Below are 15,407 nucleotides of genomic sequence, written 5' to 3' on the forward strand. Positions count from 1 at the left end.
TCGCCCCGCCCTTAGGGGAATCATCGACGTCCGCGATCCGCCGTCCGCCCAGCCCAGCTCAGCAGCCCACCGCGAAGCCCGATCCCGAGCCCGCGCTCAAGCCTGCTGCAGCCTCGCCCTACGCCGTGCAGGCTGGCCAGGGACGCAGAGCCATCTCCTCTGCTCACACCGACCTTCTCGGCCCTTCGAGAGCCCCGCCGTTGCCTTCATGCAGGACAATGAACATGGTCCCGAACCCATCAGCTCCCCGCCCACGGCCGCATCCTCCATAAGGCTGCCCAAGAGGCAGGGCACCCTCGACAGCATGTCTCTCTCCCAGTCTGAAGCCGGCCCCCCTCAGCGACGATCCCATCCCTCAGCTGCCAGCCTGTACGCCTCGACCCTCACACCACCGGGCTCCAGGTCCATGTCCCCCGTCGGCAGAGGATCCCCCGCCCGACCCTTCTCCAGGGCGAGATCTGGCTCCGTGACCCTGACTCACTCCCTTCTCGATACCGACGCTGCTGCAGAGCCCGGTAATCCGCTGAACCTATTGCTCAAGGCACTCGTCCCCCACATCTCCATATACGCGTCGCCTGATACGGACGGCCTCGCCAGGGAGAAGGGTTTCGACCGTGGTCTTTGGGAGCTCCTCCGGCCATTCGGCGAGCGCGTGCCGGGTAAGGTCACCGTCAGAGACAGCAACGGGTCGAGCAGGTCATGGGATGACTTTTCGGTCCGCTTCACTCGCTTTGGGGAGAATGTCGAGCCACCAGACGGGCTACTGAAGGCCCCCAACGGCCAGGCCACAAACCCGGCGTCTTCGGGGAGACGGGTCGCCGATGTCGAGGACGTCGTGAGCAGGCATCTGAACTATGCGGAGCAGTCTTTCTCGAACCTCATTCAGCCCAGCACGCCAACGACTCATGGCCTGGATATGGATGCGACCTCCCCCTACTATGCACTGTATCTCAGGCGTCTGCTTTCTGGCATACCCTTATCTGCCCACGAGTCTTGGGCACACCCGGTGGCTTGCGTCATCGCAGCGAGCTCACGAGAACCTGCCCCGATCGAGACGTTCCGGAGGCTCTACCACGAATCTACAAATGGTGACAGGAGATTACCGCCTTGGGTGGACGGTGAATACCTGCGCTACTACGTACTTGTGCACGATGAGGAGAACAGCGATATCACCAAGACCATGGCTCTGTTCGACCAGATGAAAAGGAACCTGGGCCTGCACTGCCACCTGCTCAGGATACGGAGCAGTCAGAGCGTCGAGACGGACGACGACAGCATACCCCTGCCCCGTAGCGAATGGATGTCAGCCCAGGAAGAGCTCGCTGACATAGAGAGGAGCGAGGTCCAGGGCGGGCCTGCAGATCTAACAAGGTACATCTATGAGTCTGACGCGACTGCGATAAGGACTTTCATCCGTGAAATGGTAACACAGTCTGTAATACCGACCATGGAGCGCAACATCTCCGTCTGGAACGACCAGGTTGCTTCAAAACGCAAAGGCATCAGTGGGAGGTTTATGACGCTGTCGAAGAGGTGGACAGGCTTCGCCAGCGGGTCAAGGAACTCCACGGGAAGCTCGTCCTCAAGCAACTACGAGGCATCGGGTTACTATAGGCCAGACACGCCTGAGGCTATAATGCGGAAACTGGCCGATTACGCCTTTATGCTGAGGGACTGGAAGCTCTCCATGTCGACGTACGAGCTGCTGCGGTCCGACTTTAGCAACGACAAGGCGTGGAAGTATCACGCCGCGGCTAACGAGATGACGGCCGTCGCGCTATTGATCATGCCGCAGAACATGTCGTCCAAGACGCGGCTGGACAACGTCGTTTCGATGCTCGATCAGGCCTCTTATTCATATAACACGCGGTGCAGCTCACCATACGGCACACTGCGATCCATGGCGCTGGGCCTGGAGCTCCTGCGCATGCGTGGCGGCTCTGCGGTGGACGAGGCAGTCAAGTGGGGTACGCGCATAATGGAGAGCCGCATCACGGGGCAGATCGGCGATGCGCTGTTCAAGGAGCGCATGGCTGTGTGCTGTGCCACGAAGCAGGGAGTGGGCTCCAGGGCATGGGGCAGCTGGCGGAGGAAGTCTGCATTCTGGAGTGTGCTCGGTGCCGAGGCGTGGATCAACCAGGCCAAATTCATACCTGCTCAACGGTGTCTCAACGAGGCAAGGAACATGTACAGCCAGCTGGAGAGTGAGGATGGGATCGGCGGGTGGGCACTGGCGAGCGAACACATGGCGCAACTCCACCTGAAGTTGAAAGAAGGACTGGCGCTAGACGGGCTAGAGGACGCCCCCGCCCAAGAGGCAGATGAGATTGAGCTGCTAGAGGAGGAGGAGCCGGAGCGTTTGAACAAGAACAAGCGCATGTCGAGGCGGCTGAGCCTTGCAAGTCCTCCCGGTGCCGGTGCCGTTCTGGAGACAGCTCCGCTGGCGGACAATAGCGAGGCTGTGAGGAATGAGGCCGACGATGGCTTCAGCTAGGCTGGGCAGGGAGTACAGAGGTAGCAGCAATGCCATCTCACGGCCGTGTATACTGATGATAGATCCGGACTAAAATCTTGCGAGACCAAGGGCGCGGGCTGGGCGTTCAGAGGAATAGAACATGCCATGCCAGGCCAGGCCAGGCCAGTGGGGGAAAAAAGGCTATACCTTGTCCCTTATAGCATTGCTCCTTGTTGTGAACAATTGCACAAAGCTGGCTGCAAGCAAGCTCCAGAAAGTAATGATGAGATGAAAACAGAGTCTCAAGCCTTGCTCCTAGCCAATTTTGCCGCCGCCAGATGCGCGAGGCCGTCCAGGCTGTCGGCCAGCGGGACCCCGTAACGGCGGCAGACGGCCTGCACGTTGCCCCTCTTCCAGTACCCCGGCTCACACCCCACCACGGCCTTGCCGGAGCGGGCGCATAGCCCCAGCTCGAGCAGGCTGATGGGGGCCTGGCTGTCGGCGTGGAAGAAGACGGCGACAGTAGTGGCCCCTTCCTGACGGGAGAGCTCCCAGTCGACCTGGGCGGCGAAGCGCGGGTCCGTGTCGACGTCCTCTTTCCAGGTGGCGTCCCACCTTGGCTGGAAGGGGTCGAAGATGGTGATGTTGACGGCGGTGAGGCGCTGCTTGAGGGCGGTGATGAAGCCTTGCCGCCAGTTGAAGTCTGTAGGCCCGGCGAGGAAGATGGACCGAGTGGGGTAGCGGGGCTGCTGGTCGTGGTCATTGGGCGTGATGACCTGGGCGACGGGAGTGAGGGCCATGATGTGTTACAGCCAGATTGATACCTAGGTAGATAGATGTGTGATTTTGCCTTTCTTACAACGGCTGCTTAATACGGAGTTCAGGTTAACTTCGGGGAGGGGGCGAGAGCGAGAGAGATAGAGAGAGCTCAATGGGCGCAGACCCATTGCAGGCCGTCAGTAACTAAGTACCTAGGTAGGTACCAAGGTACCAAGGTACTTAGGCACTCCCTCCGTAAGTGGTTTGCTGTTGACATGCTGCTCCGTACAGCTCCATTCTTGGTTGCCAGCTGTCTGCAGCACACACCTCCTCGAATAATTCATGAAAGTGTCAGGTAATTCTATGTTGTCTATCTTGTCCCGTCTCTGTATCACACTTATCTCTGATCAGCAACGGAAGCGCTGCCGGAACGGTTGTCACCGGCTGCCACCGCCGTCTCCCAAGCGGCCGGCCCCGACGCAAGCATTGATGGGCCCGTCCGTATAAAGAGGCGGCGTCCGTCCACTGCCCAATTCTTCAACCTTTTCCTCTTGCACCACTTGACCACCACATTCAAGCAAATACACACGCTCATTCTCACACAAGACTGGCCGCTTCCTATTTGCGCCTCTGACGTCTCCCGAAACAATTCCCCAAACGTGCCGTGTTTGACACAGCAAAGACAAGCAGGCCATGTCTCGCATCACTGTTCATCCCCTGGACTTCTCAGAGCGACCACACGCCACCAGACCTCGTCTGGGTGCCGTCGTCTCAAATGTCGATATTGAAAACATGACGGGTAAGATTTGATGTCATTATGAGTGCGAGAACCGCGTGACACGTACCGGTATCTGTATTTGTTATCTGCACAACGAGAATCATACCCGTAATGCCTGCACCAGGGCTAATCGGTAACCTCGTCGGTGAGTATCCCTGTCACACACGCCTCCTCGAGCTTTGGCTGACGATGGGGTGCAGATGCCGACTTTGCTGTCATCCGTGATGCCCTCTTCAACCACCAAGTCCTCGTCTTCAAGAATCAGGGCCACGTCAGCCCCAAGGCTCAGTTTGAGATCACCCGGCGCTTCGACCCCACGGCCACCTCGTACGGTCATGGCAAAACCCTCGACGCCAAGCGATCTATCCTGCACCCTGACCTCAAGACCATCCCTTCCCAACCGCAAGTACAGGTCATCGGAAATGGCTTCGTGTCTGAGTATGAGGGTCTCAAGGACTTCACTTTGCGTCACCCCCACCACAAGACCTTCCATGCAACCTCGATCCCGCCCGAGGACGACCGAGACTACACGCGCTATTACAGGTGGCATATAGACGCATCACTTTATGATTTTGCCCCCCCTATTGTCACCACCCTCCTTGCCGTCAAGGTGCCGGGCGGCCGCCGACAAATCTGCCGGTACGACGACGGGACGGGCGACGAGCTGCATGTTCCGCTAGGCACGACTGCGTTCGTCAGCGGTTACGACATGTTCGACCAGCTGTCTTCCGAGGACCAGGAGTTTGCGCGCACCACCAAGGTCGAATACGCTGCCCACCCCTACATTTGGATGAGCAGTGCCAAGTCGAGACCCACCGGGCTCGGCCTGGTCAGCGAGGACAAGGAGCTGCCCCTGGATCAACTCCCTGAGATCGAGCAGGACAAGATCCAGATCCTGCCAATGTGCTGGCGTAACCCAGTCACCGGGGACTTGGCTCTGCAGGTGCATCCTTCTGCCGTCAGGAGGCTGCACCTGAAGGATGGGACTGTGGTCGATGACCTGGAGCAGGTGAGAGAAATAGTATATCGTCTGCAGAGGCCAGGCATCGCGCCAAACAAGGTGTACGCGCATGACTGGGAGGCTGGGGACTTCGTCCTTTTCCACAACCGAGGACTCCTACACTCTGTTGTTGGGGCATTTGCTGAACACGAGGTCAGGCTATTCCGCCAATGCAATCTAGCAGCCAGCCAGCTGCCTGAAGGCCCGCTACAGGCTGTGCAAGCCGCTTGAGTTACATTGCCGGTAACTCAGACGGTTCTCAAGACCTGTTGATATTTGATTACAGAGATGATCCTTTTATGTAATTTACTCTATCTCTAAGTTCACCAGGGCAGCCGGCAGACTCTTCCCTCCTATGCTTCCATATTCTGGTGAACAAGAAGTCTTAGAAGTTCGTATGTATCAACTAAGTGGTTTCGCTTCTATTCCGTATATGTCTGAGGACATGAATGGCGCCTTCATATGGTATCCTTGAGGATAGTAATTATGAAATCCAACATGGGAAGGTCGCTAACAAGCCATCATAGCAGGCCTGAGACATTACCAAGCACCAGGGGCTTGGGGATACTGAGACGGACCCGTGGAGTGGTACGCCACAGACCCCCCGGCCAAAAGACCACAATTCCAAGTTGCCCCAACTTGGAATCTATCACTTATTAACCCGTACCGTCACAGATACCACTTTACTTACTGTTGACGGTCCGTATGATATCTATACACATAGGTGTGCCCATTAGGTGGGAATGGTTATTACTGCTGTTATAGGACACTTTATGATGCGCTGTTGTCGTGACCCGGTTCTCCGGCTCAAGGAGCTTCTGTGTCTTCTCCGGCGTGATCCTCAGAAGGTCAAGAGCAGCAACCTCGATGCCAGGTCATTTCATCGGGCACACAAGAAGTTGCATCTCGGCAACATTGTGTCTTGTCCCCTGACTGGAATGATCACCAGCATCATCGACTGGGACGTGCGGGCATAGTTCCGGCCCCGTCATAGGCTTCGACCAACCTCGTTGATGCACATAGCTGATTTTGTTTAATCCGTATAAGTCCGAAGACATACACAGGGTCCTCATAAGTAGAATATGAACTACACCAGTTATCTTCCCCTCAAGTGCTATGAGTCAAGCTTTTATGTATAGAATCTTTCCTATAGAATGAAGGTATCCCTCTTGAGAGTTGAGATAGGTGGAGGAGTCTTGGCTTGTCATTAGGTTGCACAGACGCTTCAAGACATGATTCATGGTGTGGCCCTGACTTCGGACTTACAAAGCTGCTGAGTTCTTTGTTGCAACATGAGAGACGAGATCGAGGGGCATTGTCAAAACTGGTCAAGTGGGAGGAGGATGCATTGTCCCTCTAGGACCCTGGTGGCTTAATTACATTTTGAGAAGTAGTGATATGTACATTTCTTCCTGTCATTGACCTAGTCCTCAATAGCTGACAGACTTACAAATTCATCTACAGTAAATTCAAGACTGCACAGGTGCCAACATTGAAGCACGTGGAAACTATCAGATGATGGGACCCTGAGAATACATTCCTGCATCATAGTCGATGATTGCCGTGGCCAGGGGGAATTTCAAGTGAATGTTTACAAACACACCAACTTGCAGCTGCGAGGCAAACAGGCACTTGCTACAATAACACTCGGGGTAAAATTTAGCTGTTACAACACCTCGTCGCAGACACCTGGGCAACCCTGGCTCATGTTGAGCAGTGCCCAAATGTATACTACTACTACTACGGCGCCAAACACACTTGTGAAGGTATCTGTGCTGGAGACACCAGCCTTCAAAGCTTCATTGAATTTATGATATCCAAACCCGATCACAGTCGAATTTCTATGAGGAGTACACGGAGCTGCTGTCAAGGAAGACGAGAACAGCCTCGCTTCCTCTCACCCTTACTAACCCGTCGGAACCAATCTCCTCGATATCAAGCTCCCCAGTCGCATCACCGTTCTTGAAAGACTGCCCCGCCCAAGTGGTCACTTCCGTCTTCCCCTCATCAACATGCGGAGCGGTCATACGCTTGAGCTGGGCCGGGAACTCTAGATCCTGTGTGTACTGCGACAGGTCGACGGTTACAGCAAAGTCCTCAGTCGAGTTCTTGTAAAACGGCTTCATGTTGACCAGTGCAATCTTGTTCAGGGCACCATCCCTGTAAAAGGCATAGGATGAGAAATGGTCCTTGTTGAGACCGGCAGGCGTCTCGAGGGCCGCAACCTGAGCGCCGTCGCCCAGAGCCTCCGTGATAAAAAGCAGGCTGACAAAGCTGGGAAGGGCCCGGGGTTCCCCACGCTTGGAGCTGTTGCGCGGGTAGACGAAGCTGTAGGTCGAGAAGCCGGGGGTTCCGTTCTCGCCGGCGCTGTTGGACTGGTCGTTGCTCTGGAAGACCAGCGTGGCACCCTGGTGGAGGTGCACCGAGGACGCGTTGCGCGCGGCGTAGATGAGCTCCATGTCGACGACCCACAGTGCCTGCGCGAACGTGTCTGAGACGTTGGGGTTTCCAGAGCATGAGATCGAGTTGAACTCGCCGATCACCCATTTTGAGCCGGCCTCCATCGCCGCCTTTGCGGAAGGATAAATCTCCTCATCGGCGTACCGGAGGAGGCCAGTATGGTTGAGGATGTTCGGTATGGTAGCCAGCTTGAGGCGAGCCGGATCACAAGTGCTAAGTTATACTGTTATCTAACCATAATTTTTCAAGTTTTACCTTGGTGTACTGGTGAAGGGACGGTATGCGGCTTCGCCGGCAAACGGGTTATGAACCAGACTACCCACCTGAACTCGTAGCTAATTTTTGGTCAGTTTATGAGATCTGAAAGCTTCAAGCCAAGTACTTGTGTAAAAATGTGGGTTTTGTGGGTGGGGGATCAAGGTGGCGCTTTTCTCTCGGAGGGACTGCACTCTCGACCTCACATGACAGTGTAATACATTTAAATGGTGTTGGGGGTGGTGGTTTCCCACGTTGAGTGTGTATGACTGAGCTCGATATCAACTTACGAGTGGATGGAATACTGAGAAACCTGGTTGTTCGAATTTATGCCAGCGGGGATAATGTCCGCGGGGCGAACATGAAGACCTGTCTGGTCTGTGGTGGCGCTAGAAGCCCACCACCGCTCACTTGGGAAGGCAGACTCGTTCGCGCCCACCGCTTCGTTCACTGCTGCGTCGATTTGCGCTGTCCAGTCCTTCCACTGCGCAACGTACGCGTCGGTGCTGAAGTTCCATCTGGAACTGGGATAGTTTGTTGGCTCGTTCCCGAGCTCGAAATAGGCGATCTTGTCCTTCTGCAACTGCACAGACGCCACAGCCATGCCCCGGGCGATATCGATACTATTATTTCCAAAGTTGAGAGTCGAGACGAACCTGGTCCCCTTGGGGAAGTTATCCCAACTCTGGTCTTGGGCGTGTTAGCCCCTGGCATCCAGATCTAACGAGTTCTGGCGTTCTGGCGTTCATAGGAAAGAAGTTATACACGTACAATATTCAGGGCCGAATGTGGTGCGGTACACGCCACCGGCCGCGTTGGTCGTGCGTACGGGGTCGGCGGCAGAAGCATTGAAGATCATGCTGTCCTGGGTAATCCCACCTGGCCGTATAATAGGCTCCCCGCCGCGCTCCACAAGCCTCGAAAGGAGCTCAAAAGTGAGTCCGTTTGGCTCGGAGGCGTTCCCAAAGAACCTACCATGGGTTAGTCACCTGCTACGGACCCTTAAGTGATGCATTTTTGAGAAGAATGGTACTGACTCCACCCAGAAAGCAGGTTCGAAAGAGAATGATTGGAAGGAAGCAGAATGCGGGATGGACGCGCCTGCGGCCGAAGCAGGTATGTCAACTTGCACCACGCCATCGTTAGATCTCTTGGGAAGCGCAGTGGAGCCGGTGAGGCCTGTCAACAGCAGGATAGCTGTGTCGACGGTGGAGGACCTCATTGTGAATCAGTAACAGCAGCTAGAGTTGCACCAACTGGAACAAACAGCAAAGTAGCACATCACGGGAGCTCATCTAGAAGCCAACCACAGGAGGTGGTCTCATTTCTATATATGCTCATCCACCACCACCCCGGGCGATCATGAGTGGATACGAGCGAGTGCCAAATGCTACCTAGGTACGTTGCAACAGAACATCAACGACTTTGCAGGGGTCAAGACATTTCCTTACGCTGCCGGCAGCGGAAATTTCGACCGAAAGTAGGATAATGCCCTACTAGGCGAGCCAGCATTGTCAAGGTGGAGGCTCGGCTCCACGATCCCCGGATATTCCGCCCACCCTGTGCTGGTTTCTCCGCATTTAGGGACCCAGCCAAGGTCTTTCGGCGACAGTTCCAAGCTGCCTGGCTGCACATAACCAGAACGAGTGGCGAGGACGTGGTTATGAGCTCATGTGCTTTGTGGCTCCTCGGAGTCAACAAGACCGAACGCTTAATACCGCTCTACTACCTACGGAGTACCTAGGTAAGTACCTACTTAAGTAGGTAGGTACCTACCTAGGTAGGTAGCAGGAGCGCGTCTAGAACTTAGGATTAGACTTCCGTAAGACATACTGTATTTTAAGGCACATCTAATTTTTGACACACCCATGATAGAGAATGCAAACTCTAAACAATGAAATTAATCATGTGTTTGTCAAACAAATCCTTTCCTGCTGGCTTGCTGTTTTGGATTCCTAGTCAGCACCCACCCCGTTATCTGAACACGTTATTCCGCTCTAGAAGCCCATCCCAATAGTCCCAGTCAACCGGTCCAGCCGCACCCATATCCCCACTGAGGTTACGGAAGATGCTATCGAACTGCTGGTCCAGAACTGGTTGAAACGTATTCGTGGCCAATCCAGGTGCCATCCCATACAAATAGCCTACATTGTTGTATATATTTCTCGAGTCAACTTGTGTGGCTACACCGGCCAGCTGGTGAAGAGCAGACGCCTCGGATGGCATTGACGTCGCGGTGGTCGAAATGGCCGACGAGATTCCAGTTGGTATGCTCTTCCTGGCCTTCCTGTCCCGAAGCTCTGCGATGATTTCCGGTACTGGGATTGGCTCCAGGTTGTTGTGTGCAATCTTTGCCTCCCGCGCCTCCCATGAATGCAGTGTGAGTTCCCTGACCGCTGCGTACAACTCATTATTGGTATCATCCATGAGCGAAGGTCTGTGCTTATACATTTCAGAAACCAGCTGCCATGACTTGTTGGTCAGTTCTGCAGTGGCATCTTGGTTTCGGGAAGAGATGAGCATAAAGACGAAAGCATCAATCTGGAATGAATTATCGATATGCCACGCGAAGTTGTCGAGGGTTTTTGTCGATTTTCCAAGCACGTCATACTCGACCATCTTGACGCTGACTTTGAAGAGTATGTCTCTTTCGGATTGAGGTATTGATTTTCCCTTATCAGGATACTGAGAAGGGTGGTGAGCCATCAACCTCATCTTGCAGGTGGCCGACCGCACTCCGCCCTCAGCCATGAGATGCAGAGGAATAGCTGGGTCTAGATGTTTTAGATAGTTCTCATCCATGTGGGCTTCGAAGTGATCGATAAGTTGGTCTTTTTCCTGGATGGGAATAGCAGGGTCTTGAAAAGTGCTCCCATGCTGAATCATGAATTCGCCAACTTCGTAACGGCAGAGGCAGACTTCGGCTTCGGTGGTAAGCAGTTGGAGACGGAGTGAGCCTGCACCAGGATTAAGACAGACTTACATGTCATTTCTGTTGGGCCTTTGTGTATTAGTGGCATCTCCTCCATATGCGGGTTTAGGTCGACATCGTTGAGGTTCTCGGGTAGGGGGAAAGCCTGAACGCCGTGAAAGGGAGGGCGTAATCCAATGTGGTGATGACTGCGGCCATCAATCCACATAATCTGCCTCCAAAGACGCCTTCGTAATTGTGACACGTAAACCGAGTCACCGGGAGACTCTGTGGGAGTGTGTGCGGCCAGTCTCAAACCTAATCTTACAGCGACGCCAGCAAGGAGCCAGAAAGTTTGCTCGTCGTAAATTTGGCGGGCAGGGAGCTGTAGAATGGACAGTGAGCATATGGACATGGAAGGGCTTAAAAGAGTATCCTACCAGAAATATGACGAAGGCCTGAAGCGTGACCAGATTCCGTGACTTCATGAACGAAGCTGCTGCAAGAGCCTGCTGGCATGCTGAGAAATAACGGGTGAGTAGAAGAGGTTTTGGCGCACCAAACTGTGCCTGACAGTCTTCCTCCTTCAGAGACATTATTGCAGCTGCATAGATGGCGAACAACAAGGCGACCGAAGGCTTCGGAACGGTATCTAGGTCCTTGCTAGCCTCAATGATGATGGGTTGGACGGATGGCGCATGTATAACTTTGGACATGGGATTCACATTCTGTAAGAAGGCTTGCCATAGCATGAAGGCTTGCATCGGTGGGGGGTGATAGTCCCTTAGATCAACAGCATTTCGAAAGGCGGAAAACAGCAGGGCACTTGGGCTCATGCTGGAGCCAAATTCTGCAGAACTAAGAGCCTCGTCCTCGCTTGAAGATTTGGTGGTCCTCGGGTCTTGGAACTGGTGAGAGCAAGGACTTGGTCAACGAATGATGCGCAAGCAGGGCACAGTAAAATGCTGAAAACGCACCTCATCGTTCAGCCCAGTCCATAGGCTTCTATGGAGGACAAATCAGTAACCATAAGGGCTTCGCGGCGATTGACTTGACCATCATTTGTTGAGAGAAGGGGGGACTCGTACTGGCCAAATGTTGGCACTTGGCGCTGGGAACGTGAGCCCTCAGGGCTGCATGTGCTATCGAGGGACCTTGCAGGTGTTGAGTAGAGCCCACCAGGTCGTTCTGATATTTGGGCCCTCTTCTGGTCGCCGCCTTGGGCATGCTTCCGCCGGCGTTTGTAAGGCTGCCTCACGCCAGGCAGGCATGAGACTCCGGCGCGAACACAACTACTGCAAGGGTTCAGCCGGTCGCAGCGGACCTTGCGTTGTTTACACAATACACATGAGTACTCCTGCTGCCTTCCAGGGCCCTGAGACTGAGGCACAGCAGTAGAAGTCGGGGCCGTATCCGGTGCTGTAGGCGGCGAGGTTGAGGCCATGGTCGAAAACACGACGCGAGCCGGCGTGCAGAGGCGGCGCGGGAAGGTGCTTGGCCTGCATTTAGGGCTGGTATGAGGAGTGATCCATTTCGATATACAACAGTCCAGACGGAGGATGTAGATAGATGGCTCTCGGCCAGCCCAGAAGTATGTCGGGTAAGATGGAAGACAAGTCCGGACGTCGGTCTACAGGTGATGATGGATGCCTGCAACTGAGACCCAGTCCAGGCAGACCCCCGGCCTCGCACTTCTACTTGTGGCACGTAAGTACCTACTTAAGTACTCAGTAAATAGGTAAGTAGGTAAGTACTCATATGTGTACAGCATATCTGTGTTTACTAGTGCCATGCAGACTCACCTCGAATCGTATAATTACGTGTTTTACCATTCCGCCAGGATACAACATGTGGTACAAACACTGCATGATCTGAGATGGAATTCTTTGCTTTCCCCCACGACGTCGTGCGGGATAGTGGGGTTATGGTCAGGGGGCTTGGTGGACTAACTAACTCGTCCCCATCTCCCTCTCCATCTCCTGTCCCTTTGGCTGGCGATCCTTCTTACAAAGTCATGTCCGAACCCAGTCCGGCAGACGAAGGCTCTAAACTAAGGTAGGATCACTCGTGCTGGTCAGAGATGCAATCCATCCTTTGTACTCGGTGCTCTCGAGCCCCGCTGTGGCCAGCCCCGGGCTCCTGATTACCGGCCACGGACTTCTCCCTCGGACCCCGACGGAGCTAACTGCCTGGCTCACATGTGCAATGTCGTCTCATGTGAGAAGACGTTGTACGAACATGCAAGCAAAAGAGCGCGAACACACAAGACAAGCAGTGCGAGCACGCGGAACTTTATGTTACGTCTGCATTCTTTTTCTCCTCCGGACTTGTTAGCCCCGACCTTAACACTCACATCGCCGACATCATGGTGAAGATCCTCTGCCTCCACGGCCAAGGAACAAGCGGCTCCATATTCAAGTCCCAGTCAGGTGAGTCTTCAGCCAGGTGTGCCCCACTGGTTGTCCTCTACCCCTTGCTTATAACGCAGCTAATCAGACCTCCAGCCTCGTTCAGGAACAAGCTGCCCTCTGACTGGGAATGGGACTTCCCGGATGCCCCATACTCGGCCAAGCCACACCCCGGCATCGACATGCTATTTCGTAGCCCAACATATGCGTGGTGGCTAGCTGCACAAGACATTGTAAACGCTGTTCGTGCTGCCCATCTGTCAGTATCGCTTTTCATCTTTTACGGATCCCCGTCTTTCGTGTTTTGGAGTGTTCTAGAATACAACACTTTAGGACCCGTAGCAGGACTAACTTCACCACTAGATGGCTCGATGAGTACATTCAGGAGAACGGTCCGTATGATGGAGTGTGCTGTTTCTCACAGGGATGCTCACTGGTCGGCACTTACCTCCTATACCACGCCAAAGAGAACCCTCACCTGCCCCTTCCTTTTGGATCAGCTGTCTTCATCTGCGGTGGCCTACCGCTGCCAGCATTAGAGGACATGGGTCTTGACGTTCAGGGGGCAAAAGATCTGAATCAGAGAACAGTAGACCAGATGAAGGCCAAAAGCTCCATGCTCTATGATCCCGCGAGTCTACCCAAGGGTCAGGGGCTGTGGGATTATACAGCAGATTTGGAGCATAAGGCAGATGAACTGCCCGATGAAGCAGACTGCTTTGGGCTTGATTTTACATCCTTCCCAAAGGAACTCCGGATAAAATTGCCAACTGTCCACATTGTTGGGGCGAAAGACCCTAGAATGCCGGCTGGCCTGCAACTTGCCTACTTTTGCGACCATAGGAAGATATTTGATCACGGAGGGGGCCACGATATACCGAGGACAACACAGGTATCGATGAGCATCGCGGATTTGATCAAAGGCGTTAACAGGGTGTAGAGTCATTTACTCCAATCGGCGGCTATTAGATGTACAACGTGGCACCTTGATAGACGTGCAGTCAATAGATTTCTGATCGACCTATCGTTCCGCCATGCTCGGACTGTACCTAGGTACGCGCTGTAAGAAACGCGAATTCCAGCTGCCATAAGGACGAAGCGGGCATGCTCTGCTGAGAGCGAATACAGCGCTCATAGGGAGTCGGAAAGCACTTGGGCCGGCGAAGTCGTGGTTGAGTCTCGCAGTGCCCGAGCCAAGGTAGCAACTACATACGGCTTTTCACCTGTTGTCTCCTGTTTCCCTCCTCGGCCCAGTCCCCAAGCTCTGCTGCAGCGCAGATCCAATTTATATGCCCTTGATAGCGGCATCCAACTCATAAAGCAACGGCTTGTCATCCGACGTGGAAGCGAAGACACGTAGCTAGGTTACGAAAGCCTTCTCGTATCGCCCGTAAAAGTCAGGCATCACACCATTGCCAATACCGGCCTTGTTACCCGTGGTGAAAAATCTTCGGTGCACACGTGAATGTTAATCTTCAGCACCCCCTCCGTGCTGACAATTTGGGTTGGTTTATCGAATCCGTGATGCATGATGCGTGAAGAGTTATAGTACGAGATGAGAGAAACCACACCAAGTCGAGGAGGATACCATGCCACATAGCCAACTCCATTTTCCACATCGGCATTCTCGGCTACTTCATAGTGTCTTGCGATATTACCCTCCAATTGTGATGGCACGACTATATGGACTACACTCTGAATTGCAGAACGTTCTACAATTCTGTACCTTTTGGTAGGAACACAGGTGTGGCTATAGTGTAGCGGTTACGTCCCGTGACATAATTACAGAACAAAAGGGCTTGTAATTATATGGTTGCAAGTTCAAACCCAGGTAAGGCTAAGTTCAGGTTATCATATAGTACATATCAATTAGCAACGTTCATACCTCTAAAAGGTATATTACTTCCCCAACCAGAAACCTATAGGTCACCATATCTAGTACGAACTAGTTCATGCTATGGGATACGTTCTGGCAGACGAAGTAGGGGGGGTAATGTAATGGCACGACTATATGGACTACACTCTGAATTGCAGGACGTTCTGCAATTCTGTACCTTTTAGTAGGAACATAGGTATGGCTATAGTGTAGCGGTTACGTCCCGTGACACTAATTAGAGGACTTTATTCAACCTAACCTTACTACCTACACTACACCAACCAAGTGCTTTTTACGCCCTAACCTACAGACCTACCAATCTACGAGGAGGAGACTTAGGAGGAGGTTTAGGTACTTAAGGACTTACTAGAGCGCCCTAAGCGACGATGAGGAAAGTAGTAGTAAATTATTAGGGTAGAAAAATAGGGGCAAGTAGAAGCGATAGGGGTAAGTAGAAGCGATAAGAGTGGTACTTGTGTAGGGTGATAGATGTATAAGTAGTTAA

General features: G+C 53.5%; 5 protein-coding genes across 5 annotated transcripts; 3 read left to right on the top strand and 2 right to left on the bottom strand.

The window, feature by feature from the left end:
* Nucleotides 1-208: 208 nt before the first annotated feature.
* Nucleotides 209-2,494, top strand: KVR01_002386 (uncharacterized protein; the record flags this gene model as incomplete). Its single annotated transcript, XM_044790113.1, has 1 exon — nucleotides 209-2,494. One exon carries the CDS (start codon nucleotides 209-211, stop codon nucleotides 2,492-2,494), a length of 2,286 nt encoding a protein of 761 aa, XP_044647401.1.
* A 263-nt stretch (nucleotides 2,495-2,757) lies between these two features.
* On the bottom strand, nucleotides 2,758-3,255 carry KVR01_003319 (uncharacterized protein; the record flags this gene model as incomplete). Its single annotated transcript, XM_044792423.1, has 1 exon — nucleotides 2,758-3,255. The coding sequence occupies one exon, from the start codon at nucleotides 3,253-3,255 to the stop codon at nucleotides 2,758-2,760; it is 498 nt and encodes a 165-aa protein (XP_044648334.1).
* Nucleotides 3,256-3,557: 302 nt separating this feature from the next.
* Nucleotides 3,558-5,513, top strand: KVR01_003511 (uncharacterized protein). Its single transcript, XM_044793595.1, has 2 exons — nucleotides 3,558-4,137; nucleotides 4,193-5,513. The coding sequence occupies exons 1-2, from the start codon at nucleotides 4,104-4,106 to the stop codon at nucleotides 5,221-5,223; spliced, it is 1,065 nt and encodes a 354-aa protein (XP_044648526.1). The 5' UTR covers nucleotides 3,558-4,103; the 3' UTR covers nucleotides 5,224-5,513.
* A 4,075-nt stretch (nucleotides 5,514-9,588) lies between these two features.
* On the bottom strand, nucleotides 9,589-12,183 carry KVR01_002842 (uncharacterized protein). The gene is made up of 5 exons (XM_044785524.1): nucleotides 11,707-12,183; nucleotides 11,596-11,623; nucleotides 11,059-11,526; nucleotides 10,691-11,003; nucleotides 9,589-10,625 (listed from the first exon to the last, which is right to left on the bottom strand). Exons 1-5 carry the CDS (start codon nucleotides 12,060-12,062, stop codon nucleotides 9,682-9,684), a joined length of 2,109 nt encoding a protein of 702 aa, XP_044647857.1. The 5' UTR covers nucleotides 12,063-12,183; the 3' UTR covers nucleotides 9,589-9,681.
* A 330-nt stretch (nucleotides 12,184-12,513) lies between these two features.
* Nucleotides 12,514-13,966, top strand: KVR01_002796 (uncharacterized protein; the record flags this gene model as incomplete). The annotated part of the gene is made up of 3 exons (XM_044788574.1): nucleotides 12,514-13,047; nucleotides 13,123-13,285; nucleotides 13,390-13,966. The coding sequence occupies exons 1-3, from the start codon at nucleotides 12,984-12,986 to the stop codon at nucleotides 13,964-13,966; spliced, it is 804 nt and encodes a 267-aa protein (XP_044647811.1). The 5' UTR covers nucleotides 12,514-12,983.
* Nucleotides 13,967-15,407: the final 1,441 nt, after the last annotated feature.

Source organism: Diaporthe batatas (genome assembly GCF_019321695.1).
Source record: "Diaporthe batatas strain CRI 302-4 chromosome Unknown Contig00003, whole genome shotgun sequence".
Taxonomy (NCBI): domain Eukaryota; kingdom Fungi; phylum Ascomycota; class Sordariomycetes; order Diaporthales; family Diaporthaceae; genus Diaporthe; species Diaporthe batatas.